Here is a 26,536-nt window from a genome sequence, read left to right as displayed (position 1 = left end):
TAAAAGCACAACTGATTTATAAAGAGTTTATTACCAATGCTCAAACACTCACGCACGCATACACATATTCACAACCATGTTCACTCACACTGAACTATACAGTACACATTCTTTTCGTTCTTTCCCTCTCTGCAGTCCATCTTTTGATCCAAAATATTCCATTTAAGTGTACTCATTGGCTTTTGTATCAGTCAGCAAATACATTCTGTCCCCTGATTGGCCAGCTCGGATCTAAATATTGATCAATACCCCTGACAAGACAGACGATGACTGAAATGAGTCACAATTTTCTCGAATGCAATAGGTAGGAACTGAATAATTAAAAATAAAAGGCTTTCACGGATTCATAATGACAGCTAACTTCCATTGATTGGTTCAACTGCTGTCCAATCAGAGGGCACTGAATTGGTTACCCAGCATTCTGTGGCATTGTGAACAGGAAGCTTCAAATCCTATATGGCTGGCTAGTCAAGGCCACCGGTGAGAATTGGCTCTCACATATTCATAAAAACAACAACAACAACAACAACATCCAAGAGGCAGCCAATCAATGTTTACTGTATAAAAATTGAAAAACGTCCCAGCTTGAGATGCATTTTTATGCTACGGTTAACCCTTTGATTACCGGCTGATCTCTCTGGCTAGAGTGGCCATTAGCTCTTTATCCCTCCGATTAGATAAAAGTCCACAGAGAACAAATATCAGCCTTTGTAGAAAAAAAATTTTGATCTTATCAATAGTCATACAAAATAAGACTTTAAAAATTAAATAAAAACATCCTTGATTTTCCAAGGCCATTGCTCAGAAAACATTACTGAAAAGCACTTGAAAGGCTGCTGTCATTTAAATAATGCATTAGTCCTTTTTTTAATCTTTTCTAGCATATTGCTTCCCTGGTGCTGATTGGATACCGACACAACGTTGTCGCATGCCAATCACAGTGGTCTGAAATGGATACTGAATACCACAGGTCCCCTATTGTAAAATTTAATTCCACCCAATGAAAAAACAAGCAAACAATTACCGTTTTCTCTATACAGGACAATTTACACCTTTATGTTGGATAAAAATCTTTTTTTGTTATGTACTGAAATGTTTGGAAGGCAAACTGGTCCTTTACACCGATTCTGTGTTCCAGCTCCTTACTGGTGAGGAGTCCTGAAGTTCACTATGTCAGGGCTTGAACTGCTCCTCCTCCTCCTCCAAAAACTGCTGGTCACCATTACATCCGTTTTAAAAGATAACAGCAGAGGTCTGCTTCAATTTTGAAGAGAGGTTTTCAGATCTTTCCAGTAGGCACCAATAAATGTCCGCCCAACAGAGTGAAGAAAATAATTCCACGGCTCAGGACAGTGACTCGAGATCTCACACCGATATCTCGTAAGTGGTCCCACCAACACCCGTCACCTTCTTCACTCCGCCTCCAGGCTTGTGGGCGGGGCTCTGAGAAGAGCCAGCACTGGAATACGCCTGTCCTGGCCGAGTGGACACGCTGACAGGATTAGAGGGGGACAAGGGGGTGGAAAAAGGTTTTGGCTGCCCATTTGTCCGACTATACGACTTCATCTGAATCTCTTCCCTAAACCAGAAAAACAGAGAGAAAGATTTACATTAGTACATACTGTTCAAAAGAATAGGGTCAAAGTGTATTATTATTATTTTTTTTAAATAACACTAATATTATTAAAAGGATGCGTTTAATTGAGCAAAAGTAAAAGTAAAGACAATGCTATGATTTATATTTCAAATAATTTTTTTTCTTTTTTAACTGCACTAAAAGACATTAAACAAAAATACATTAAAAGAATCCTGAAAAAAATGCATAATGGTTCCCACAAAAATATGAATCGGCGACTGTTAATAAGAAAATGTTTCTTGAGCACCAAATCTGCATTTTAAAATGACTTTTTAAGAAATCATGTGACACGGAAAACTGGAGTAATGGCATATGAAAATTTAGCTTTGCCATCACAGGGATATTAAAATCGAAATCTAGTTATTAGATGAATTATTATTAGTTAAATATATGCAGACAGACAAAAAAAAAAAAAAAAACACCCCAAACTTTAAAACAGCAGTGTGTGAGAGTAAAGGTATGATCTAGTGCTGAAGATCTTTGTCCGAACCCGATGGGACCCGACGGGTTCAGGCTCTGGCTTGCGCTCCGGTTTGCGAGGTAAACGAGCGGTCATGTGATGTGTTTCGATTAGCGTGAGAAAGATGCAAAAATGTATGCCGAGTAGTTGAAACGGAGGCTTGCCTCTGGCGATTACGTTTTGGTTGCACCAGCAACTAAAGCAAACTCTGAGGTGTGGAAAAGTTTTGACCATGCTTATAATGAGTATAATGAGTGAATAATGACGCACCATCAGTGAGCGCAGGAATCTTCAGTGGATTCAATCATATTATGTTAAAACATGAATAAATGACTCATTCTTGACAAAAGGCAAAATAACTGTGTGCCCACATATGAATAATGTCGGCTGTAAACGGGTTCGGGCTTTTAAAAAGCTGTCAATCAAAATGTACTTGTCGGGTTCGGGTCCTGTCGGGCCTAACTTTTATGGGCCGATTACAGATCTAGTATGAACCTGTAGAATGCATTTAAATAAAGCACAAAGGTCTACATGAAATGTGCTATTTTAGAGGAATGTCATGTGAAAGTTTAACTGTCAGCCAAAAACAGATTAAAGCATCACAATGTAACCAAAAGTACATCACAACAAAGAAGGAATTACGATCTGATAACCAACAATGAAACACATCACATGATACATATTATTTCAAATTCCTGTTGCTATGACAAAAATGCATGGTATAGGTGTTAGTTAAAAAGCCTTCCAGAGCGGATATCAGTTCAGAAAACAACGTGCATGAAGGCAATGAAAAGAGTTAAGTCACAGTGGTTATATTCAGCCTGGGCTGCTAGTCAATTTCATTTCTCTGCCACACAATTTGGAAAGAAAACATTCTCTTAAACACTGAAGCATGACAGGTTTATTACAACCATCAGCTCTGCTATCAGCATGCAACTGAAATGACTGTTAATGATGAGAGATCATTGTTTGGTCCTTGGTTTGCTTCCAAATAACAATGTTTCCGGTAAAGAAAAGATTTATTCTCTGCTTCTTGGTAGACACCAGGTTGATTTTGTTGCTTTTAAAATGCTGACTCATAACTCTTTCCAGACTTCTGAATGAGAACAGTGATTAAGCTTTCTGTCTGTCTCAGATCTACCCATTTAGCCATTCTGCCAGTGATTAAACTGGATCTGTTTATTCTAGAGTAGACAATATCCAGTTTACGTAGCTCACCATGGTAAAAACTTAAGCGGCAGCATGATGTCAAAAGACTTTAAAAATCTATTTTTCCACCTTGCCTATTTAATTCTATTCATGTTTACTATGACATCATGATATGGCACTGAGACAACTAAGGCACATGAGACATAAGAGGCATTACTATAATGTACATAATTACATAATTAAATGAAACTACGGTGCTTGTGTGAACCTGTCTTTAAAACCTGTAACGGTTGACCATATATTTAATATTAAAAGGTTGTGATGTTGAAAAGATTATGTTTTCAGTTGAATTAGTAATGCCTTTAACAATCTTATATAGAGATTTATAGAACTTTTAAACTAATAAAGTAACAATAGTAACAACAACAACAACCATAATGGAACTTATCTAAATAATTATAACTGGACATTTTAAATTCAATGGTTAATGAATGTATGTATCAATTAAATTTCATTATTATTATTATTTTTTTTTTATGTCTAGGCAATTTGTTTTAATTAGAAAAAGTGGAATTTAATTTACAACGTCTTTTAATCCACAATTAATCAACAAGAGAACTGATTTTATGCCATTTTAAATTTGTAAGAATGATAAACAAAAGTTCAACACGATGACACCAAGTAGCAGAAAGCAACAGATGATCACTACTGAAAGTGTAAAATTACTGGAGAGTTGCCCAGACAGAATGAGTTAAGACTGGTATGGACAAAACAGCAGGAAGAAGTGAAAGAGATACACTCACAGGAGTCTGGGAGGAGGAGGAGGAGGAAGAGTAGAAGGAAGGAGGCAGCAGGCTGCGCAGAGCATCGTAAGGTTGATGGGGAGTTACTCACTTTGGCGCCTGTATGCCCCCTCCCCCGACCGAGGCCGAGGCTTTGCGGACCAGGCGGTACTGCATCTCTGCAGCAGCAGCGCTAGAGTAAGACAGAGACTTCCCCAGCGGCGGGGGGTGGGGCGAGTGTGGAGGGTGGGTGGTGTTCGGCAGAGGCGTGTCAGTGGAGCGAGTGCGGTACGGATATGAGGGCTGAGATGGGCCCGAGTCAGAGAGCAGAGGGGGTCGAGAGAAGCGGGGCGGCCGAAGGTGATGGTGATGATGGTGGTGGTGATGATGATGGTGGTGGGGTGGTTGAGAGTCATGCAGCTGGCGTTCCCGCTCTCGTTCAGGTGGAGCGGGAGGAGAGGAGGTGAAGCCACGTAGATAGCCGGCGTGTTGTGGGGAGGCAAGGAGGGCGGTGCTGGAGGCACACGGCTGGTGGAGCTCCGTCTCTCGCTGCTGGGCGATCTGTGCCGACAGGAAAGGCGAACTGTATCCAACAGGTGTGCGCGGACGCCCTGGTGACACCTCTGGCACTGCCGACTCAAAATCTGGGCTTTCGGAAGGGGTGAGTAGACTATCGTATGACAGACTGCCGTTCCTAGGAGCCGGTGGTGGCGTCTGATTGGCTAAGCTCTTGTAGCTGGTGGAGGTGGTAGCTTCAGATGGTGGGGCATTGTGAGAAGAGCGAACACTAGAGGACCGCGAGGCCCCTCCGGCAAGAACTGGGGGATCAGAGAAGGAGGGATATGAACGCCCTCCTAGAGAGTATCCCGTGATCCCTGAGCCTGGAGGTCCTCCGGGACCCCCACCTGTTCGCTCTGGCCCACTTCTTTCAACTCCACCCCCCTCGTGCCCATCCAGACTGGGCTCAGAGCGATAGCCTGGCTGCTGACTGGACTGGAGGAGAGAGGAAGAGGACTCTTTAAGACTCTCCCCACGACTCATCTACAGAGAGAGAGAGAGCGAGAGAGAGACAGCAAGCAGAAGAGTTTATAAAGTTACAAAGGAAATCTGAAAGCTAAATTCAAAGGGAGGTCAAGGACAAACCCCTGGGTACTGATCGTGTGGGCCACTGGGGACACAGGATTTAGGAAAGCATTTTCTCTAGCTATGATAAAGAGACAGCATTATGACAGACAGAGAGGCTAAGCTTGGAAAGGCAGGGAACAAATAAGCGACGCATGAGCAATGTTAAAAATCAAAGACCACATCAACTCACTTTTCTTGTCTTGTGGTCTTTTTGGCAGGAGGTAAAAAGCCCTGGTACCTCATGTATAAACAGTAAGTTACAAGCAAGCTTGACATTTATCCAGTTAGCCTAAAATTTTAGATTTGATTGTGGCCAACTGTTGTCAACCTGTAGACTTTATTAACACTACTAGAGTATAATTAAACAAATGGAAGACATTTTATTTATGCTTTTGTTTCAGAACAACCAATTTTTTCCTTTGTATAAGCGGCTGTCCTTTTAAGAAAGCATCAGAGACAACATCTTTATATAATAACCTTTACTTAAGATAAAGATACAAAATAACTACTATAGTGGAAAACTAAATAGTGGGAAATTCATAAAACAAATATAATAGAAACTCAGTAGCATTAGCTGCATTAAAAATAAATGCATATGCATAAAGATATTAGTGTAAGGAGAGGACCATTGGCACATAATTAAACAATAACGCACACAGACATACAGAAAAAGTAGTACAGTGTAAACTTACTGATACTGTTCAACTGAAAGCCACTGAGTCAATCAAATTGGAGGGGGAAAAACAATTGAATGGATAGAACAAAATGTTAGAGAAAAAAAAAAAAAAACTTAAAAATGTGTGGTACAAAGGAAATAATAATTACAGTCATGCAAAAGAACATAATGGACGTCAAATTAAATGTAGTGAATCATCACCATAGATGATGAATGAACACACACACCTCTTTACTGTGGATAGGCAACACATACTGTAGATCGACAGAGAAAAGTTACCTGGTTGGCGTAGGCATGTGTGAGGGCAGTGTGGTTCTTGGCCGGACTGCTGTATGTGGGCCTGTACTTGAACATGGTGGGGGTGGGCGGGGCTTTATTCAACAGACTACTCTCTGCAAACAAACAATGAAAGATCAGATTTAGAGCTCTAAACACATTTTAGTAACTTGTTAAGTGAATTACATTGACACAACAGCCTTGCAACAGGTAATTACAAGTGTGACCGCTAATATAGTTATTATTTAGTTGTTCATTTATAGTTATTCTTGGTATGATCAGGCCTTTATACTTCATTCTACAGGCTGTCTTTAATGATTATTTCTGTAATTGAGTAATCAGCTGATTATTCCGATGATTAATATAATTATAATTAATTTTCTGTGGTGATAAAAATAGACCAAAAAAAAAAAGAGTAAATTAAATACATATACTGTATAATAGCAATGAGGCAATAATAATTCACTCAAATTAAGTATCGAAGGCAGGTAATCATATGGTTTTATGGAACAAAACTGGAATTAAATTCATAATTTAACCGAGCTAAATGTACATTACGCATTATAACAAACAAAACAACAACGGCCTAACAATAATTTTTTTCACTTTACAGCGTGATCTAATCCTTGTTTAACACTGATTAAATAATTCTTTCAAATAACCACTTAATCTTTAATATTTCTTTACGACAGAAATGCTACAGCTACTGTACTTTCTTGAATATGTTGACATCAAAAACTCAGAGCGAGGGTTTAAACTTGTATTTAGAAAACGCAATGAACAGTTAACATATTGTGATAGATATTGATGTATTCCCCCTTGATTGTATTCTCTAGTCTAATAATGCGTTTCATGGATTCTTGTCCGTAGAATGTGATATTTCCAACATTTTGCCGGTTACTCGACACCTGGAAAATGCAGTGGAAGATTTCTTTAAATCGAGTACTCTAATTCCAATCCTACTCCACTCCAAATATTAATATTAGATTCATAAATGGCTAAATATATGCAAGAAAGACAAGAGTAATCACAAACGAATCCAAGCATCATGTGACATTACTGCGGTTACATTTTGAGCTTGTCTCAACACTATTCAATGCAAGCCATATCTTAAAATGTAAAGTAAATCTTAAAAAAAAAAAACTGCAAAAAAAAAAAAAGGCAATAATGATCTATGAACATTTGAGAGATATTAATCAATCAAAATGCTGGTGTAATTTGTCATGTTTGTTTGCTCTAACCCTCAGAGTGTCCGGCAGGTCCTCGGGACAGCCCAGGGTATCTGAGCTCTGGTTTGGGTGGAGGCGGAGGCTCGGCGTCCGCAGACTGACTCTCCATCAAACTGCTCTTAGACTGAAATATAGCACAAAAAAAAGAGGATAAAACAGAAGGTATATTAAATAAAGGAACAGACACAACAGCTGAATAAAGGAATTTTCCAGAGTGTCAAGATTGAAAAAACCATTCAAAGCATGACTCCTTTTTCCCCAATGCCAAAGTCACAGAAAAAAAGGCGTGTGTGTGTGTGTATACGAGAGTCCTGCAAGGGTCCTGTTTGATAAACCCACACCAGCAGGAATTAAAAGAACGCCCAACCCGTTATCCGACAGCAACACTAATTTCATTTAGTACCTGACCCGTTTCACATAAAAACTATGACCCGAAATGCACCCGCATTAAATCTCCTACATGATGTAAACAAAACTCATTTATTTCCTCATAAAACATAAGCAATAAACCATTAGGCATTCTGAGTTAATGCAAGAAGAAAATAACAGACACGCAGCCCAAACTGTTAACAACAACAACAAAAAAACATCCGTCCGACATCCTGTATAAAAATACAGAGTGTCTATTTAGACAGAATTTGTGCTCTGCATTTAACCCACCTTAAAGCTGCGGTAGGGAACTTTTGATGCTCTAGCGGTTAATAAACAGAACTGCTTGCGTCTTGCAGAAGAACATCGTAGCCAGAACTACTTCTCTCTGCTTATGTCTATGAAGAATCATAAAGGTACTGGGTTACTCCGCCGCGGTACCCCCGAAGCAATCTAAAATAGTCCGAATATAAACACTTATTATAGGTGTACCCTAGTGATTCAGGACAAGCTAAAAACACGGTTTGGAAAATGGATTCATGGAGTACTCGCTTATTATATACATTTTTCTACATTTTGAACACAAAGTTACGGACCGCAGCTCTGATTGGTTATTTTTTACCGGGAGCGATGGAGTTTCTGCAAATGGCAAAAGGAGCACTGGGAGGAGCCAGAGGAGCTTGATTTTTTTCACAGATTATCCGTCTCATATTCTACTGTCAGGACATAATGACAGGTTTAACAAATATGTAAAAAATATTTTTTTACAAAAGTTTCCTACAGCACACACAAACACACACACAGCAGTGAATACACACACAGCGTTAACACACACCTGGAGCAGTGGGCAGCCATTTATGCTGCGGTGCCCGGGGAGCAGTTGGGGGTTCGGTGCCTTGAGCATGTCAATTGTAGTATTGAAGGTGGGAGAAAGCGCTGTACATACACTACCCCCATCTACATTCCCTGCCGGCATGAGACTCGAGCCCGCAACCTTTGGGTTACAAGTCTGACACTATAACCATTAGGCCAAGACTTCCCATTATTCACTTTGTGAATAGTTTTACCAGTCTTCAAACAGAGCGTGAACACAAGCATGTGTTTGAAAGCAGCTGTCTATCAGTTAGCACTGGAGTGAGTCAAAATAGTCTTGGCTTTTGGACCCACACCCTGCCCGTGCCTGTCGCCCATCCAACCTGTACCCGCTCGACAAGTTTTTTTTCCCTCTGTTACATCAAATATTAGCAGTTTACCCATCAGGTAAGCTCCCGCGTGCAGGACTCTGATGTGTGCGATTGTGTGTGTGTGTGTGTTTGTAGCAGTTTTCATGTGTTGTTTTTAATTATATTTTTTATAGAACACATCAGGAATCCATATAAGATAAAATAAACCTTGCGAATTGGCATTCTCTTGATTGGTCATTTGTAATGAATACTTTATTAGCAATAATTAATAACCGTGATTATGATTTGAGCAAAGAAATTGTAATTACCAGTTTAACCATCATCGTGGAAGCCCAATACCATGCAAGCCTATTTATCACAGACCAACAAGTTGTAGGGTGAGGCAACTTGTGGACACTTTAGGCTCTTTCTCAGGTTCTGGAATATTTGGTGTGCCAACTTTCCATGAGTAATCGCAGGTTGCAGCAGGTGCACCTCTGTAATATTTTGGACTAGTGCAATGGTATTACGTTAAGAGGATGCCAAAAGATTCAGCAACCTTATTAGAGCGATAAGACCGGGAATTCTGAAGCTAATGGAGGAAAAGTGTATGAACATTTCCTATAATCAGTTCCTTCCATTTCTGCACAGTGGTGCACATTTATCAAGAAGCTCTCTCTGGCATTCTGCACCTCTTTCCTCCCTCTTGCTATCCGCGCTAACAACTAAGCAAACTACAAGCTGACCGAGCCTTTCATTTTATAAACCATTAATACAAGAATCCATGCCTTCCCAAAAAGCATAACTCCAGGCTGCAATGTTGAAAAATGTCAAACATTTAATGAAGTGCTCCAAATTGATAGAAAGTTCCTGTATTCTTAAAGAAGTGACATTTCAGAACATAACCTTCCATTATGGAATAAGAAAGATTGTTTAACAGTTTAAAAACCTGTCTACATTTCAGCCATATTAAAGGGTTAGTTCACCCAAAAATTTTGTCATTAATGACTCACCCTCATGTCATTCCAAACCTTTTGTAAGTGCATTCACGACACTACTGACGTGTTTTCTGGTGCGCTCAATAGTGTTACTGCAGTGCAACGCTCACAACAGACCCGGAAGAGAAGACAATGCTGAATAAAGTCGAATTTTTGGACCAAAATGTATTTTCGATGCTTCAACAAATTCTAACTGACCCTCTGATGTCACATGGACTACTTTGATGATGTTTTTCTTACCTTTCTGGACATGGACAGTATACTGTACACACAGCTTCAATGGAGGGACTGAGAGCTCTCGGACTAAATCTAAAATATCTTAAACTGTGTTCCGAAGATAAACGGAGGTCTTATGTGTTTGGAACAACATGAGGGTATGTTATTAATTACATAATTTTCATTTTTGGGTGAACTAACCCTTTAATGCAAGCCTGTCTGTGTCAGCTGTCCTCAATCTGATGGTAAATGGCACAAACAAATATTTTCTGAGCTTCGTCTGCCAGAGAGAGGAACTGGAGCTTGCTTGTAAAGTGGTCTTAATGCACTCTCTGACCAAGGGATTTTGGCTTCAGCAGGTACATCTGCATCAAGGTAACATTCATGGCCACATTCAAACATAAGTTATACATGTCCATGGGCATCTAAATAACTGATAATTTTTGTTTTTAATCATTCAAATTCAGACTTCCTAATGAATCGTTTAGAACAATTAGTAATTTGTGAATCACTTAGAACAATTTATTAAAAAAGACCAGACTTTAACGGTACAACTTGCTCACACACACACACACACACACACACACACACACACACACACAAAAAGAGCAATATCTACAATTTCATTCATTTCTATGGCTTTCTGGGGTCTAGAAAATACAATTTAAATAATTGCTGATATTTCATACCAATTGAGAGACTGCTTGTCCAAAAGCACATGGCTGGACAGAAGCCATGAGAGCATTGAAGCAAATAAGTACGAAGACATTATTTCCTTACCCGGTGAAGGTCTCCTTGGATTCCGTTGTCGAGGACCTTGGCTGCCAGCTGAGCCTCAGTAAACTGCGGCCGGAGGAAGGGAGGCTGAATAGACACTGTCTGAGCCTTCCTCTTTCTACCCAGATACCTAAGAGATCAGAATACAACACCGAGTTAAAACCTCAATGAGAAAATAAAACATATAGATCAAAGTTATAAATGCAGGAGTGAACATACCTGGGTGCCTGTGAGCTACACAGAACATGGGAGACGTTCCTCAAGCAGCCGTTTGTGAAGGGGTTCACGCCTCCCCTGAACTTCCCTGTTACCTACAAACAGAGTTGACCATTAAGCAATAACCTTATTATCTACTTTTTTTAGTTATTTGTCAATTTAAATATATATTTTTTTTAACAGTAAAAAATAAAAGTGAAAAGTAAACATTTAAATATAAAAAAGGGATGAAAAGAGACAGTAGAGAAAACTAGTGAGACAATAAGATACAAAAGTGTGCACATGTGGTTAACACATAAAGAGGAGAGATGGGTAGAAAGAAAGCAGGAAACTGGTTTGGGAAGAGGATTAAGATGAGATTACAATCTAAAGAAGGAGGGCTGAGAGAAGGTCATATTTTGTAGGATTATAAAACTGCTTGATAGGGATTTTAATCCCAGTTCACCACCACCAACGACAACATGGTTATTGACAAGACCACAAACACCACAACAGAAGATTATGGTTGCGCATATAACAACCTGCTCATTGGTGGTCCTGCCTCTTGCCACCAAAACGACATGGAAACCAGTTAGACCTGCTACTGGGATGAAAAAAAGCCCAGCGACACACATGACAGCCATACTGATAAGGTCAAGGGTCAAGGAAGAGACAGCACATCTTAATACAAGTCAGTTAAGTTCAGCTTTCACCCAAAGACACTGCAGAGACTGTTGCACAGTCGTACTCTGAATTTTGGCCAAATATTTCTTGGTTTGAGCACACATAAAATGTAACAATTGTTTGAGGATACGTGACAGCCGAATGCACTCTGTCCAGCTGCTGGGTGTGGTAGAGAATATAAAGCAGGCCGAAGCCAAACACTCCCATTATGTGAGCCGTCAAAGAGACCAGGAACAGGAAGAAGTAGCGGTAGTTCCTCCGGCCGATACAGTTGTTGACCCACGGACAGTGATGATCAAAATCCTGTAAGGAGAGAAGAAGCAAGTTGAGTGTATGGGAGCCATAATAGTGAAAGAGAGAGAGAAAAAGGCTGTTCAAAGCAAACACACTTCTCTAATTAACACAAATCGATCATTTAGTCTGCAAAGCATTAGTCAGAGCAAGAGTGGACAGACTGATTAACGACAAAGATTAACCCTTACATAGACAAGATAGTAGAAATAAATACAAATGTTATTATGATAATTGTTATGTACTGTAACGTCATGTTTTTTTTAAGGCACATACTAGGGTCACTGCTGAACATAATCACTGGAATAAGGTGTGTGTATGTGTTTACCTCCACACAGTTGTCACACACTGAGCAGTGTGAGCAACGCGGAGGTCTATAGAAACGGCAGGTGGAGCACCACTTCATCCGGACTTGAATGCCTCTAATCTCCACAGTCTTGTAAAGAGGAGCACGGAAATCATCTTCTTTATCCTCATCTTCCTCAGCTGCAACACACACACACAAGCAGTTTAACATGCCTTCCTCAGTATATCAAATTACACTTGTATTTCATTAACCTCCTGCTAAAAAATCAACATGGAATCCAAACCCTGTTTACTTTATGACCTTTGTGATTCTTAGCACACATCTACAGCACAATTCATCAGTGCACGCTACTCCAAATAAATAAAAACGGTCTTCATAGTTTTTCCATAAAATCAATAAAATAAATAAACACATTCAAGTGACACAACTAATAGCCAATTAATATACAGCAGATTTTTTTTTTTTTGTAGATTGATTATTCCATTCCCCTCAGGAACATTAGAGATGTAAAATGGACTTTAAATGAAGTGTTATGTTAGTATATACTATTATAGTATTAATTAACATCTAATATTAGATTTTATTTTTTGTTTTATTTGTAATAAATTGAGTACTTCAACTTATTTTTCAGCTCAGGCAACATTTCTAATCTTTGTTTAGTTTTATGTAACAAGTTTTATCTTAAATGTAAATGTTAGTTTATTTCAATTAAAAACATTAAAAATCATTTTTGTTAGTTTACAACAAGAACACTGCTTTAAGGTTGATTTAGCTGAAGTTGTGTACTCTCACACACAGAAGCATCATATCAAAGATGGCTTCACTACCTCTAGGGAAGATGCCAGGATCCATAAAGGTGGCCATACAGAAGTTGGCCAGAACAAACAGAAACATAATGCCATTGTATATCGGCACAGCGGCGGAAAACTGCTCCGAAAGCCAAGGGCACCTGTAAGACACAGAATGGGACTGAAATCACATGTACGTTTTATGTAATCTTTCTCAAGTGTGCTAGTCTGCTTAACCATCTTAATTTAGGGAAAAGAACTGGTTGTCAAGGGAACACACTGACTGATAATGTTTTAGCCACTTCCTTAGTGTAAGCGATACAGACGTACAGATAACCACACAATTCCTCCTGGGAAACAGAGGGTACCACAAAACATACAATGTGTGAGAACACAAAAACAGGAAGAAGGGAGGAATAAAAAGAAAAAAAAAGAGAGAGGAAAGTGGCACTTTATGACAGATGCTGTCCTAATTTTCATTGGCCTTCAGTGATTAATCTGATGGGTTGGTGAGAAGAGAGGGATCAGAGGGGGCAAGAATGAACAGACGTGACATGGCATCTGACTTAAACCCCCCAGATTTCCTCTTCTGTGCCAACTGGAAGGGCTGTTCGTTTATTTTTTTGGCATGATGACTTTTTCATGTTCCTGCTATATTTACAGGTCACGACTTACAGAATCCAGGGCACAAGAAGTCAATAGGAAGTTGACATGATTTCTCATCTAAAGAGCTCTGACTGCACTTTTAATGCTGATACTGCATTATCAGTCTGTGTGTGCACAAGCCATTAAGTATGTCATTAAAGAGCTTAGCATTAAGACCTTTTGTTTATGTAAACATGTATTTCATACAAACATCATGTCCATTTCAATGTTAATAGGTCTAACGATTTACTTCACAGAGGACTTTGGCAAAGGTGCTGTAAATAACAAATTCCTATGCATGTCTGCCCTGGTATTTTCTTTTTTTTTTTAATGCAACTTTATTTGTACTGTAACATTGGCAGAAAAGTGTCTCCTGAGACCAGAAATGCTGTACGGAATTACATCAATGTTAGAGTTAGGGTTACTTTGTCAAAATGCATAATGCATTCCTGACTAGAAAAATCTTTTATATTGCCTCATCTGAGAAATTAAATAGGACACAGAGGCTAATTTAAGTTAGATCAGAATTGTTGAAAGTTGTGAGTCTTTTGAAAATCTAAATCAAGAAAAATCTGTAGAGGATTGAACTTGTTGTCATTCAAAACGTTAATAAAAATGATTAATAAGCAAAGAGACCCATACGGCACAGGCGAGGTCAATTCTGATTTTCGAAGCTGTGTGAAAAACCTTTCTGATATTTAAGAGCCTGCCGTATTGAACATTAACTTAAGAACTGAGGATATTATTAGAAGTGAATTCCTTAGATGTAAGCAGTCAAAAATGTGAAAAACAACAAAAAAAAAAGACAATACAAAAAGACAATTCCAGTTATTTGAAGACTATAACAATCTTAGATGTGGCTCATTTAATGATAAAAAGGTTGACTGCATTGACTGAAATGATGTTAACTATATAGTCCTACTTAGCAACTGCTGCCATATGATCATCATCAGACAAGCTATTTTGTAATGTAAAATACTGGAATCCAGTGTGTTTGGAGAGTTTTAAAAGGTATTTTTAAGAAATTAACCTGTAAAATGTAATTGTCGGTTAAAGTGGTGATAAAAGTTGCCTGTTATTTCGTAAAAGAATGCAATACACTTTTTGATCAGTAATTTATTGGTACATGTTGACTCATCCATCATAAATGATTGCAGCAATTAGTGTTGGTAAACATGTCTGTGTACTCACGTGAAGCAGAAGAAGAGGGTGGTTGATCCAACCAAGAAGGCCGTGGCCGCAGAGACCGGCACGTAGCGACTAGGCCGGAGACGTCTGGATGGGACAGTGGGGTGGGGTGGGGAAGTGGGTCCAGACAGACCCCCACTCATGCTGCCGCTCGGCATCACCCAGGGGGCAGGATGGCAGCGCACCCCAGAAAATAATATATGTGTAAGAGTGTTTGTGTTGTCGAGACAGCACAAACGAAAAGAAAGGCTAGGGGAGAAGCCGTTGCTCTTTTAGCATTATAGAAAAAAGCCACATGATGAGCATGGCTTCAACAGTACAAAACAAATTTAAATGGATAAAAAAGGATAAAAAAATAAATAAAATAAAATAAGAAAAAGTGGTAAACTGAATAAATTAGGGCTTTTAACAAACCAATTTAAAGTTTCTGATATTTGGACACTCTGGCTTATAAATTATTGAATCATTTAACAAAAATTGCTCAAAACCTTTACTGTCTAAATGTTTTCTGACTATTTAGGAAAAAGTTTATAAATATGGGAACTGCTTTAAAAAAAAAAATAGGGTCCAACTCCTAAATAGTTATTGATGCTTTAAAAGTTTTCTTTTTTTTTTTTATAAAAGTTTTTCTTATGAAAAAGATTTGGTGTTACTGTATAAAATAAGAGGTAGAGGAGGGCAACAAGTTTTTTCTTTTTTTTTTGGATGCTATGAAATTTTTGAAAAAAAAATTTATTTGGATTTGATGTTTTGATAAGCAGGCCTGAAGTCAATTAATGCCCTGGAGTTACCTTCTGCTGTGAAATTGGATAAAAAAAAAAAAAAAAACTGCGACTGACACAAAGAGTGGAGGTTTTTTCTCAGTTTTGGTGTAGTTCACTTCTTAAGGGAGAAATGACAGCGAAGGAATAAGACGGAATCAACCGTTAACAGTTTCCCCCTACCATCCACACCATCAGAAAATATAAAAATGTCTCTCCTTCATTACAACCAACCAGTGCGCTACACTGCACCTTAACAAATGGAATCTCTAGTGTCTCTCTCCAGAGTCGATGCATTGCTGATCCACAGGTTAGTTTCGAAGGACAGGCCAGTATCTTTACAAGTAAACAGGCTTACACCTGCATGGCTGATCAGATCAAAATTCTTGCTTTTTGAGACAAGAGGCACGAAATGAGAGAAATGCTCCAGCTAAAACACCTCTCTTGATGGAGCTTGCACAGAGACAAAAAACAGGTGAGAAGAGCAGCGCTTAGCTAGCACACATCTCAACACTACTGGGAATTGATCCAGGTCAGTGGAGCGATTCAGAAAAAAAAAGACTTTGGAGCTTTTGAATCCTGGGATCCACAGGTGAGTATGTGAAGATTGAGTCAAAGAGAAAACAATAAACAAGAGTTCAACTTCTCCCTTGGGACATTTCAGAGACTTCTTTAAATGTGTACGTGTGGGTGTATCAGGTCCTGCTGCCATCTATTAGAAGATGAGACAGCATTACATAAGGACCTCAGGGGGACGCAGCCTCAAGGGAGTGCCTTGAGCCATGCCTACGCTTTCTTCTCTGACTCCGTGGAGTTATCTCCTCTTTCAGCTGACCATGCGCACATTCACACACACAGAGTAAGCATGCACTCATCCAATGATGGGGTCTTTGAGTGGGTGTGCCGGGGAGAATGGAAATAAACTCCACCTGAAAAGAACAAAAGAGAAAAAAAAAAAATTAGAATTCTGAGCCAAAAAAGGCTTGAGCAGAAAATTTTAAATGGTAGGGCTGACACAAAACAACAAATTTGGCAATTAAATTGTCTATTACAGGGCTCCAATTAAAGAGACACTGGCTCCTATAAGAAAAAAAATTAGGCTGCAAATTATAATTTTTCTTTTTTTAGGTGCAACAGAATAAATGTGTTCTATTTTGTTTTTTTACACATACTGTCATGTGTTTCTGTCTAATCTTTTCTTGTCTTTATCAGCATTTTAATCCATCTTGTAGATGTCCTGGAAACTAAGGGTCACTTAAATTAGGAAGTAAATGTCTTTTCCAACAGAATTATATACAATCACCATGAATTTTTTATTACACAGTATCTGTGCCAATATCACGGACCATAATGTCAGCATCACTTGGCCACTGACTGTTTGTTTGTTTGTTTATTAAGTTTTTTACGCCATGTTAGCATCATGGCTATTTACATGGCAAACAGGTTCAGTATCATCCATAAGATTTACATTATATAAAACATTTCAACTTAACATAAGATAGAAAATCTAAAATACATTTAGGTGGTACATTTCCAAATATTCCATGCAAGCATGTTTCTGAATAAAAGCATTTTCTAGCAGCATCATAAAAATTACAATTCAACAAAATATGCTTGATAGTCAAAGGAACTTTACATGAAAGACATAAAGGAGGAACTTAATAAAACCTTGAATTTAATAAAAACTTGAATGCCCCAGTCTACACCTAGTGAAGACAACTAGATCATGTCTTGATTTAAAATTGAACTAATATCGTTGAGCCACCAGAAGGTCGATGTATGTTTGGACCATATGCATTAAAGCTAACTTTTTCAAGACAAAGGACTATCTGGTGACAAATGAGTTTCTTAGAGGCAAAAAGCAAAAGGGTTGAGAATCATAACTAGTCGTTGAAGTTTTCAAAATTTGGCCACTGAGTGTAGTTTAACCTTTAGCTCCTTGCATTCTTAGGTCAACAGGTTAAGTAAAAATATGAATATGCAGTATAACGCAAAATGCTCCTATTTATAGTTATTCATTTCTGGTTGGCTGATGAGCTTATGGACACCGAATAGTTATTCTGAGGTAAACGTATTGTTACATGGCATTGTTTAGGCTACACTTTTTTTCAAGATAATTTTTTTTACATAATTTTGTTGTAAAAACTCTAGAGTCCAGATTATTTCAGTGAAATATATATATATATATATATATATATATATATATATATATATATTCTTATCAAAATGACTGTGCTTTCTCTCTCCGATGTATTTTATGTACAAGCATACATTTTTTTAAGCATAAAGTGCTACATAGTGATGTGTTCGAAGCATCCACAGTGACATTACATAAACTAAACTTAGATTATTTGCTTATGTTTTCATTATTGATTTTATCAATGAGTTGTTGCAGCCCAATTATATACACCATCAAGCCACATTCAAATGAATGCTCAAACATCGAAAGCAGAGACATCACACAGGCCAGCCTTAAGAATAAGCTCTTTTATTGACACTAAACAATAGGGGGGGGGGGGGGAGGGGGGGACCCTGACCTTAATTACAGAGACATCTGTAGGGCAATCTAAACACAGTTAACCAAAAACACACTGAAATGACATCACATAAGCTTTCACTATCAAATGTTATGCAAACTAAGGTAATGTCTGGATGTTTGCAAAGCCTCAAGGCTTTCTGAAAGTGCGCACACACATTAGGGCTGGGTATTGCCAACTACATCATGAAACCACACACACATCATGAAACAAGCATATGTACAGCAATACTATCATGACTAGGGATGGGCATCGTTTACACTTTACAGATACCGATATCGATACTGTTATCAATACTATTTTGTGCAAAAAGATATGAAGTGAAAAGCAGTTGAAAATTTCAAGATATTTTATTACTGCTGAACTTTAGCAACTGTATTAATGTTCTCAAGTCAAGAGTTATTTTTCTTGATGCGTTTCATTTTATAAACATTAAAAAAATAGTTTTAGCACAATTAGAGGACAACTAATATAAATAATCTGGTGCTGTTTGACTGCCATTTTAGTGAATGGACTACTGATGTGCAGGGTTGTCTCATAACCTGCGGGGTGGGTTGGGGCGGGTCACTAAAAAGGTGACGTAAGCAGTTTCCAGTTAACCACGCCCCTTGGTACGAGCTTCCACGCCCTAAGCCGTATAAAACCATCTTGTTCCGTCAAAATCACTGTAGTGAGTCAGGAGTTGGAATTGCGAGTATTGAAACGATCAGGAGGATAGACTATTATAGCATCTATTTAGCATATCAATTATACAGTTATTTAGATCTTCAAGTTAGCGTAGATTTATCTGTATTTAGTACAGTGGTCAGGATGGTACGTAGGTGTGTTACTGGTTGTGACAGCAGTGCAGACTTTAAAATTAGGCGCCAGTGGTTGCATTCACTTGGCCTGGAAGACCGTGAGTTCCCGCCTAGAGCTGGAGTGTGCAAACTGCATTTTACACGGGATTGCTTCTCCAACGCAATGGAGGTGGAAATGGTCTTCTCCACACAGCTCGCGCTGAAAAGCGACGCGATGCAGGAGTTAAGACTGCAGTTTGAGCCAGTTGCTCGAATTGATATGAACTGACACCTCGACATCCTACACTTCAGGTGAAGGTGGGGGAGAAAAGTCCTCTACTTCAAATGAACGCTCCGTTGCAAAGCTACTTGCGTCATTACGGTCACTCTCCATTTTAGCGACTCTGACAGCAGCTGTCAATCAATCCGTCACTGCGGGTCTCAGGTTCCCGCCGCACTTGCTCATCCCCGCCCTCGGTTCATCCCCTCTATCTCCGCTGTGATCTGCCCACTGTTCAGCATTTTTCAAATATTGTCAGTGGGTGGAGTCAGGCTCTGACCAGGGGTTTATTTACCCTTTAACCAGTCTAAATTATGTATAAAAAAACACACACACAATCATAACAGAGTTGATGCTGCAGGTGGAAACAGCTGAAAATAAAGGAAAAGGATCTTAAAGTAACAGCTGGTAGGTGACAGTTGACAGATGTTCTCATCAATTAATGAATAAAGGGGTGAATGTGCAATTCACAGTAGCAAATAAATATGAACTAACTCATGCAGAAGGAGTCTACAATTACTTTTTCTGATATAAAAAAAGAGAGCTAAGAAAAAATATAATCCGTCATCAATACTTCTAAAATATCATGTAAGGTCATTTTTATTTTTAGGTTAAAGTACTCTTTTTTTTTTTTTTAGAATGCCATGACCATGAAAGCAGACAGACTAATAAACTTGAAAAGCTGAAGCAAACAACTGGAAAACAACTAAATAACATCACTTGATCTTTCAATGTAATTTCAGCTGAACTGGTATTATGCACAAACCTACATTTTGCAGTTTTTATGACTCATTATAATTAGGGCTGCATGATTAATCGAATGTGCATCTTGTCAGTAAAGCCGGTTCTGTAATCAGTAGTAAATCTTCATCTACAGTACAGTAGACATCATAAATGTCATGAAATCTTAACCTGCTTAATCCCAAATTTTGTGTTGGTTTCCACCTTTTATTGCAATGAACCATATTAGTCATCTATCGAGGGTTCAAAACAGGTATATATATATATATATATATATATATATATATATATATATAAGGGGTGGGAATCACCAGAGGCCTCACAATATGGTATGATCACGATATTTATCACGATATAATATTATTGCGATTTTAAATATATTGCGATATAACAGCACATCTTGATTTTATACACAAAAGTTGTGCAGACCCTTCAGCAATTGGGGCATTTGAAAGTAAATTACTGTTAAATTTAAATTAAATGAATTAAAACAAACTGGACAGAATTTATATTAATATTGGTAACACTTTACAATAAAGTTCATTAGTTAACATTAGTTAAGTACTTTAGATAACAAACTTAGAATGAATAATAGTTCTTCAGCATTTATTAATCTTAGTTCATTGTGACGAGTGGGGCAGGGCCGAGAGCCATGGGAATGGAGCGAGGCCGGTGGAGTGATTTGGAAATGAGCGACACCTGCACCACTGACCGGTCTCGAGTCCCACGGAGGAGAACCGGAACAATTTATTTTTTTTCCCCTCTCCCCTCTCTCTCTCGACTCTGTCGCTCCTCATCCTTCCATCTCCTTTTTCTTGCCTTGTCTGTCTGTCCTTATCCCCAGGTTCCCACAGCAACTGTGAGCATCCCCCCCTTCCCCCCCGGAGGGATTGTGCGATTACATTCACATTTTCTGCATTGCAGAAATCATAAGGCCCTAAGCGAGTGAGCTGATATCCCAAATCATCCACATTTTTTTTGTTGTTGAGTAAATGTTTGATGTCACATGACCTAATGTTAGAGCCTTCAATAATGTTTGGTGCTGTAGCACAACACTGTAATTCAGCTCTACCAGATGCAATTCAAGAGAAGAAGACCGTGATAGCTGAACCTGAAGATGCTGAGATGTGTGTGGATGAATATGTTGATATATGCTGCACAATTTACTCTCAATAACAAAATAAACACAACAAAAACTGAACGTGGTGTGAAAGCTGCACTTAAGAACGCATTTGATTACAGCCAGTCACGTCACGTTTATTTACATAACAGTACTTTATACAGTACAAAAGATAGCCTTAAGTCATGCAGCTTTACAGTATTAAACATGAAAAAGAGTCGCTTTCAGTCAGAATTATAACTTGTTTTTATGTTATAAAGCAGCTCTTCCATGTGGAGTTATCTAATAATAAATTTAGTGGGAATTTAGTTTTTTTTATTAAGGTTTTAGTTTGATTTGGTCTAGTTCAGGACTGTTTTGATTAGCATAACCATATAATGTATTTTAAGAGAGATTACATTGTAGTAAAATATTTTATCCACAAATAAAACATCCTCATCACTAGGGCTGGGCAATATATCGAATATTAATATCAGAATAATTGTGACGACAATGTCAAATTTGAAAATATTGTGAATATCGAATATTTCAAATTCAAGCATACTTTCTCGAAAGAACGCACCAAAAAAGGGAACATGTTATTGCGGACTGCTCTACTACACAAACTCTCATGAGTGCGGTTGCCAGAGTTCAAATCCCCGCTTATATAGATACATTTTCTTCCTGGTGTTTTGCTTATTTTAAGCAATCTGGCAACCATGCGCACGCAAACACCCGCTCTTCATTGCGGAATCCCTGCCGCTGATGATCTGAAAAACAAATACTCCCTGAAAAGGTGGATCTTGGTCCACTTGTTTGGTCAGGGCTCCAAACTGCGACTAAAACACATTAACATTTATGCATTTAGCAGATGTTTTTATCCAAAGCAACTTACAGTGCATTCAGGCTAGAATATTTGTTTTATTTTTACCAGTATGTGTGCTCGCTGGGAATTGAACCCACAACCTTTTGCGCTGCTAACACAATGCTCTACCACTGGCGACTAGGCCTATGCATTGACATTATAAAAAAATGCATGTAATGCCTTTTTGCCTGATAGTTTTATGATTAGATCATTTGCTAGGTTCACGTATTAATTGAGATGATGCGCATTAAAGTTTTAGTGGAAAAAAAGAGTTTCAGTCTGCTGTGCAGCAGTGCTGATGCACACCTGCTAAACACAACTCGGTTGTGCAGCGTGAGAGGCTGAAATGATGGAGACATAAGAAGTGAAAGTGCAGGAAAGCAGAGCCTATTTCATGCACAACTTTAAACTACATAAGGTAAAGCTGTCAGCTGTGTGGATATTGGCAATATCGTTAACGATTCTTGTTTATCATTAATAATACGGTCTATGCTGTGTTCTGTTAATGCATGAACTTCATTATTTGAAGCACACTTGCCATCCAGTAACCACATAAAGCTTTGTTACTTTTTAATAAAACAAAATATCAGCTCTAAAATTATTCAATATTCATAACGAAATACAAACAATAAATACAGTTTTGGCACTCTTTAATGTGGCAGGCGTGATTGTTTTAGTGCCTCAGTTCAAGCAACGAGTGAACCAATTTAATCTTTCTCTTTACTTCTATAGAACATAATGAGCATGATTTAACATCAAAACGTAGGCTTTTTTTTTTTAAATAAGAGACCCTACAGTACAATGTACTGAAATGTCTTGTCTAAAGGCTCATTCAGTGTTTCAACCAGCACATTTCAAAACACAATACAAAATCATGCTTGTGTAGCTATAGGAGAAGGACTGAGCAATTTGACGGTATATATCATTTCTGCAGAATAAATTGTCAACCATAAAAAAAAAATCCCATGTGTACTGTACATGTAAATAGGTGGGCTAGGTTAACTCACATGCAGTGCACGTGAGACTGAGGTACTGCCATCTGAAATATGGAGAAAGACGAAGAAACAGATCAGGAAGATCCACAAAGGACTGCATTTCTAAAGGGCTGTTGGTAACATGATACGAGCAGCAGTCAACCACAAGAACAGTGGAGCAACCGGACAGTTTAGAGGAGCGAACAGGCTCATAACGGAGGAAGCATTATAAATTAAGCTTATCTGACTACAACAGTTCATATACCAATGTCGTAACGAATAGAAATAGCATTAAATAATGTATATTAATTAGCATCTTTATACCTCTTGTTGTTAAAACGGTCATAAGATGTGCTATTTAATGTGTTCCTTTCTCTTTGGAGTGTTACAAGCTGTTCGTGAATACATAAGAAGACCCCTAAACTTGTGTGTGAAGATCTGCATAACGCCACCTAAATGTTAACGCAAAGAAAAAACGTGTAACTTTGATTCTTGCTCACTGCAGTTTTGTTACCGCTGTTGCCACGTCACATAAAGGCTATGTGTTTTGTTGCGAAAGCGAAAATACTTTTTTTTGGCCTTCCAAAAGAGGAAACAACTAGAATTCAGTGGTTAAGTTGTATTCACAACACTCTTCCAGAACAGTTCCACGCAAATATTCAGATGTGTACAGTGCATTTTACTGAGGACTGTTTCCTCAACCTGGGAGAGTAGCCTACAATCCTGGCTGTTCTGACTCACAGTCACAGCCTGTAGGTTTTCATATTTAAAGAATTTGCCACTAATGATTCAAACGTGAGTTGAGCAGTGTAGAGTAGTGCTTGTTGTTTGGCGTTTCTCCGATCATAAATGCAGACATGGATTTATGTTTAGGGGGTTATACTGTAAAAAGACAGTACAAATCCTTATAATCAGTGTCCCCACTGGAAGTAACAGATTCCTCATTAATAAGATTTTTTTTTTTTTTTTGTCTTGTCGAGCAGGGACCACCGAACCAGCTGATAATAACCTCCTGTGATTTGATACGTCTCTCAACTTGATGCTCAAATTAACAGAACACATTTTAAAGATGCAGAAGTCGCACAAGCAAACACGCAAAGAGAGGTGAATATGAAACGCATTTAAACAATATAAATAATAATATCCTACAAAATGCAAAGAAAGTAAATAATTTATTATGAATATAATTTCAATATAAATTATTTTGATATTATAAACTGAAGTAAAACAATAGCATGAGATTTAAAATTAATCCAGAAACACCTTATTTAAAGTTTAACTGCACCTACAAGTTGCGTTTAATATTCGTCAGCTAGGGGCAATTAATCTGAAACATGAGTGTGTTTTAACGAAACTAATTTACCAAACAAAAGAAAAATCAACAAGGTGAAGTACTTTTCCTTTCTAAAGTATTTGAGTTTATTTATTATATAAAGCCCCTTTTGTCCATTTTCAGAATAACTACATATATAAATAACTATATTGTGAAATAAAATTAGTCATACTGTGAAACTGAATTTTGGTCATCCAGTCCTCCTCTATATAGGACTATGCAATCATGTATTTTGTTTCAGGTCACACACACCACAGTGTGCAATGATTCCTCAACTTCAATACATCCCTTTCATGTGAATTCTCTCTCTTGACTCTACACCCTCCTTTCACAACAGAATGACTGAAACCTAAAGCCATGTGGCATTACACTCCCTGCCAACTGAGGCAACCTGCATTTCCCACAATCCACTAAATGCCTGCCAATTTTACATGGTGACAGTGAAGTGTCTCTTTGATTTTCCGAGGAGAGGGAGAGAGAGAGAGAGAGAGAGAGAGAGAGATCTGTCACATACCCTCATTTTCCAGACACGCCCCTCTTAAGAAAAAAAGCAAACTACCAGATCTAACCTGGTCCAGCTAGTTATGCTACCTACACACTTAATACCTAAACGAAGAAAATCACTGGACCACAGCCAGAAACCGTTTTGTTTTCTCCAACATAGCTCATATAATCAAGTTCAGCACGTTTTCTTTCACTCATGAATCACTGATTGCAGGTAATCTGGCTATGATTTCATTTGAAAAGAATGATTGCTATTTTTACTCACTGATAAGATAATTAATAATAGGGTATTATTTAGCAGGTGATCTGATGACAACGAATGACACGTTTATAACACAAAACGTGCGTAAACTCAAACACGATCTCGTTATGATCAGGTGAGAGGATTAACGTAAATGGATAAAAGGAATAGAAAACCAGTGTGTCGTTGTCTTTCTCTGAGGCGCGGTGTATCTTTTGGGTGTGTTTCGCTGCAGCTGCACGGTTTGAGGCCCTGACGTGATTCCGCGCGACGCCGATACTGAGGCGGAGGTGTCGCGCGAAGCATAACGGGGCCTCAACTGACTAACTTACCTCAGTGAAACTGCAACAAAAAAAGAAAGAAAAAAAAACCGGTATCAGATTCGCGTATTTCAGGCTTTTACCTGAAAACTGCAGCGAGTACATGTTAATGCCAAGTCTATGTTTGATCACCCCCCTTAAAACATGATTTATTCTGCTAACTTATATGAGAAATGACAGCAAAGATAGGCCTGGAATAAATGACTCGCATGTTAAAAAGATTTCAATAAATGACTTGATATGGACGCGTTGACTAACATATAATCACAGTTTGGCAGGACTATTAGCATGACAGCTAGCAATATATCGCCTCTTTTTCAAAACAGTATTTACGTTAAAATAAAGTAACGTTAACCCCACCGGTGACCTACCTGTCAGTTAGTTCACTGGCGTCGCTGCTTTAGAGGATTTGTGTTTGTGTGTGAGAGAGAGAGACACTGGTTATCCTCTTTAATAGATTAACGCTAGATGATGACTTTAATCTCCGTTTCAATCTTTGGATTGTGGGGTCTTGCCGATGGCTCACTTAGCAAGTTAACGTTAGCCTGCGTCCAAAATATGAATCTTTCCTCTTATTTTTTGCATTCACTCGAACTTATACAAAGTCAGTCAGGTTTTGGCTCCTCTCGACACTCGATTAAATCTATGTTCCGTCGCGTATGACCTGCTAAATCTCGTGTAGTTTAACGCTAACGACTGGTTTACCGTATTTTCACCCAGCTCAGAGCAGCGGCACGAGCTCCAGACAGTCACATCCACGACCCGCCCAGATTGGTCTGACGTCTCCACCCTTCTGTGAGCTGATTGGCTGACAGCTGCTGTCAATCCATCCGGCGATACCAATTAAAGGGCGCAAAAAAACGTTTCACGCCACTTGTCAAATTAATTCGAGTCTCAGGTGCTGATGAAAGAGAGTGACGGATACCTGAAAGCTCATGTGAAGGACTGCAATCCACATCGTTCGTATGGTAATACTTTCTAGCCTGTAATAAACTGACAGACATAAACAGCTTAATGAAGGATAAAAAGTGACTCAGTGACATTAAATACGCGTGTCTGAGAGGGAGGCAGTCACACAAGACGCTTGTGATGCTCTGAGGATTAAACGGACAGCAGGAGTTTCACAGATAAGCGCCCCCCTTTCCCCC

At 38.5% G+C, this 26,536-nt stretch overlaps 1 protein-coding gene across 3 annotated transcripts; it reads right to left on the bottom strand.

Moving 5' to 3' along the window:
- Window positions 1-12: 12 nt before the first annotated feature.
- On the bottom strand, window positions 13-26,155 carry LOC113072801 (palmitoyltransferase ZDHHC5-like). Of its 3 annotated transcripts, none has more exons than XM_026245807.1 (12): window positions 26,094-26,155; window positions 14,958-16,644; window positions 13,161-13,282; window positions 12,355-12,512; window positions 11,866-12,038; window positions 11,594-11,696; window positions 11,076-11,167; window positions 10,860-10,986; window positions 7,346-7,457; window positions 6,108-6,220; window positions 4,140-5,068; window positions 13-1,579 (listed from the first exon to the last, which is right to left on the bottom strand). In XM_026245807.1, exons 2-12 carry the CDS (start codon window positions 15,110-15,112, stop codon window positions 1,366-1,368), a joined length of 2,298 nt encoding a protein of 765 aa, XP_026101592.1. In that variant the 5' UTR covers window positions 15,113-16,644; window positions 26,094-26,155; the 3' UTR covers window positions 13-1,365. The 3 variants fall into 3 exon arrangements, 2 of the variants coding, with proteins under 2 accessions (XP_026101592.1, XP_026101575.1); XM_026245790.1 differs by having other exon boundaries at window positions 25,760-26,129; XR_003280423.1 differs by having other exon boundaries at window positions 1,445-1,579; window positions 4,049-5,068; window positions 25,760-26,131.
- Between the last annotated feature and the right edge of the window lie 381 nt (window positions 26,156-26,536).

The sequence above is a fragment of the Carassius auratus genome, chromosome 1 (genome assembly GCF_003368295.1).
Source record: "Carassius auratus strain Wakin chromosome 1, ASM336829v1, whole genome shotgun sequence".
Lineage (NCBI taxonomy): Eukaryota > Metazoa > Chordata > Actinopteri > Cypriniformes > Cyprinidae > Carassius > Carassius auratus.
This window is presented reverse-complemented; position numbering and strand designations above follow the sequence as displayed.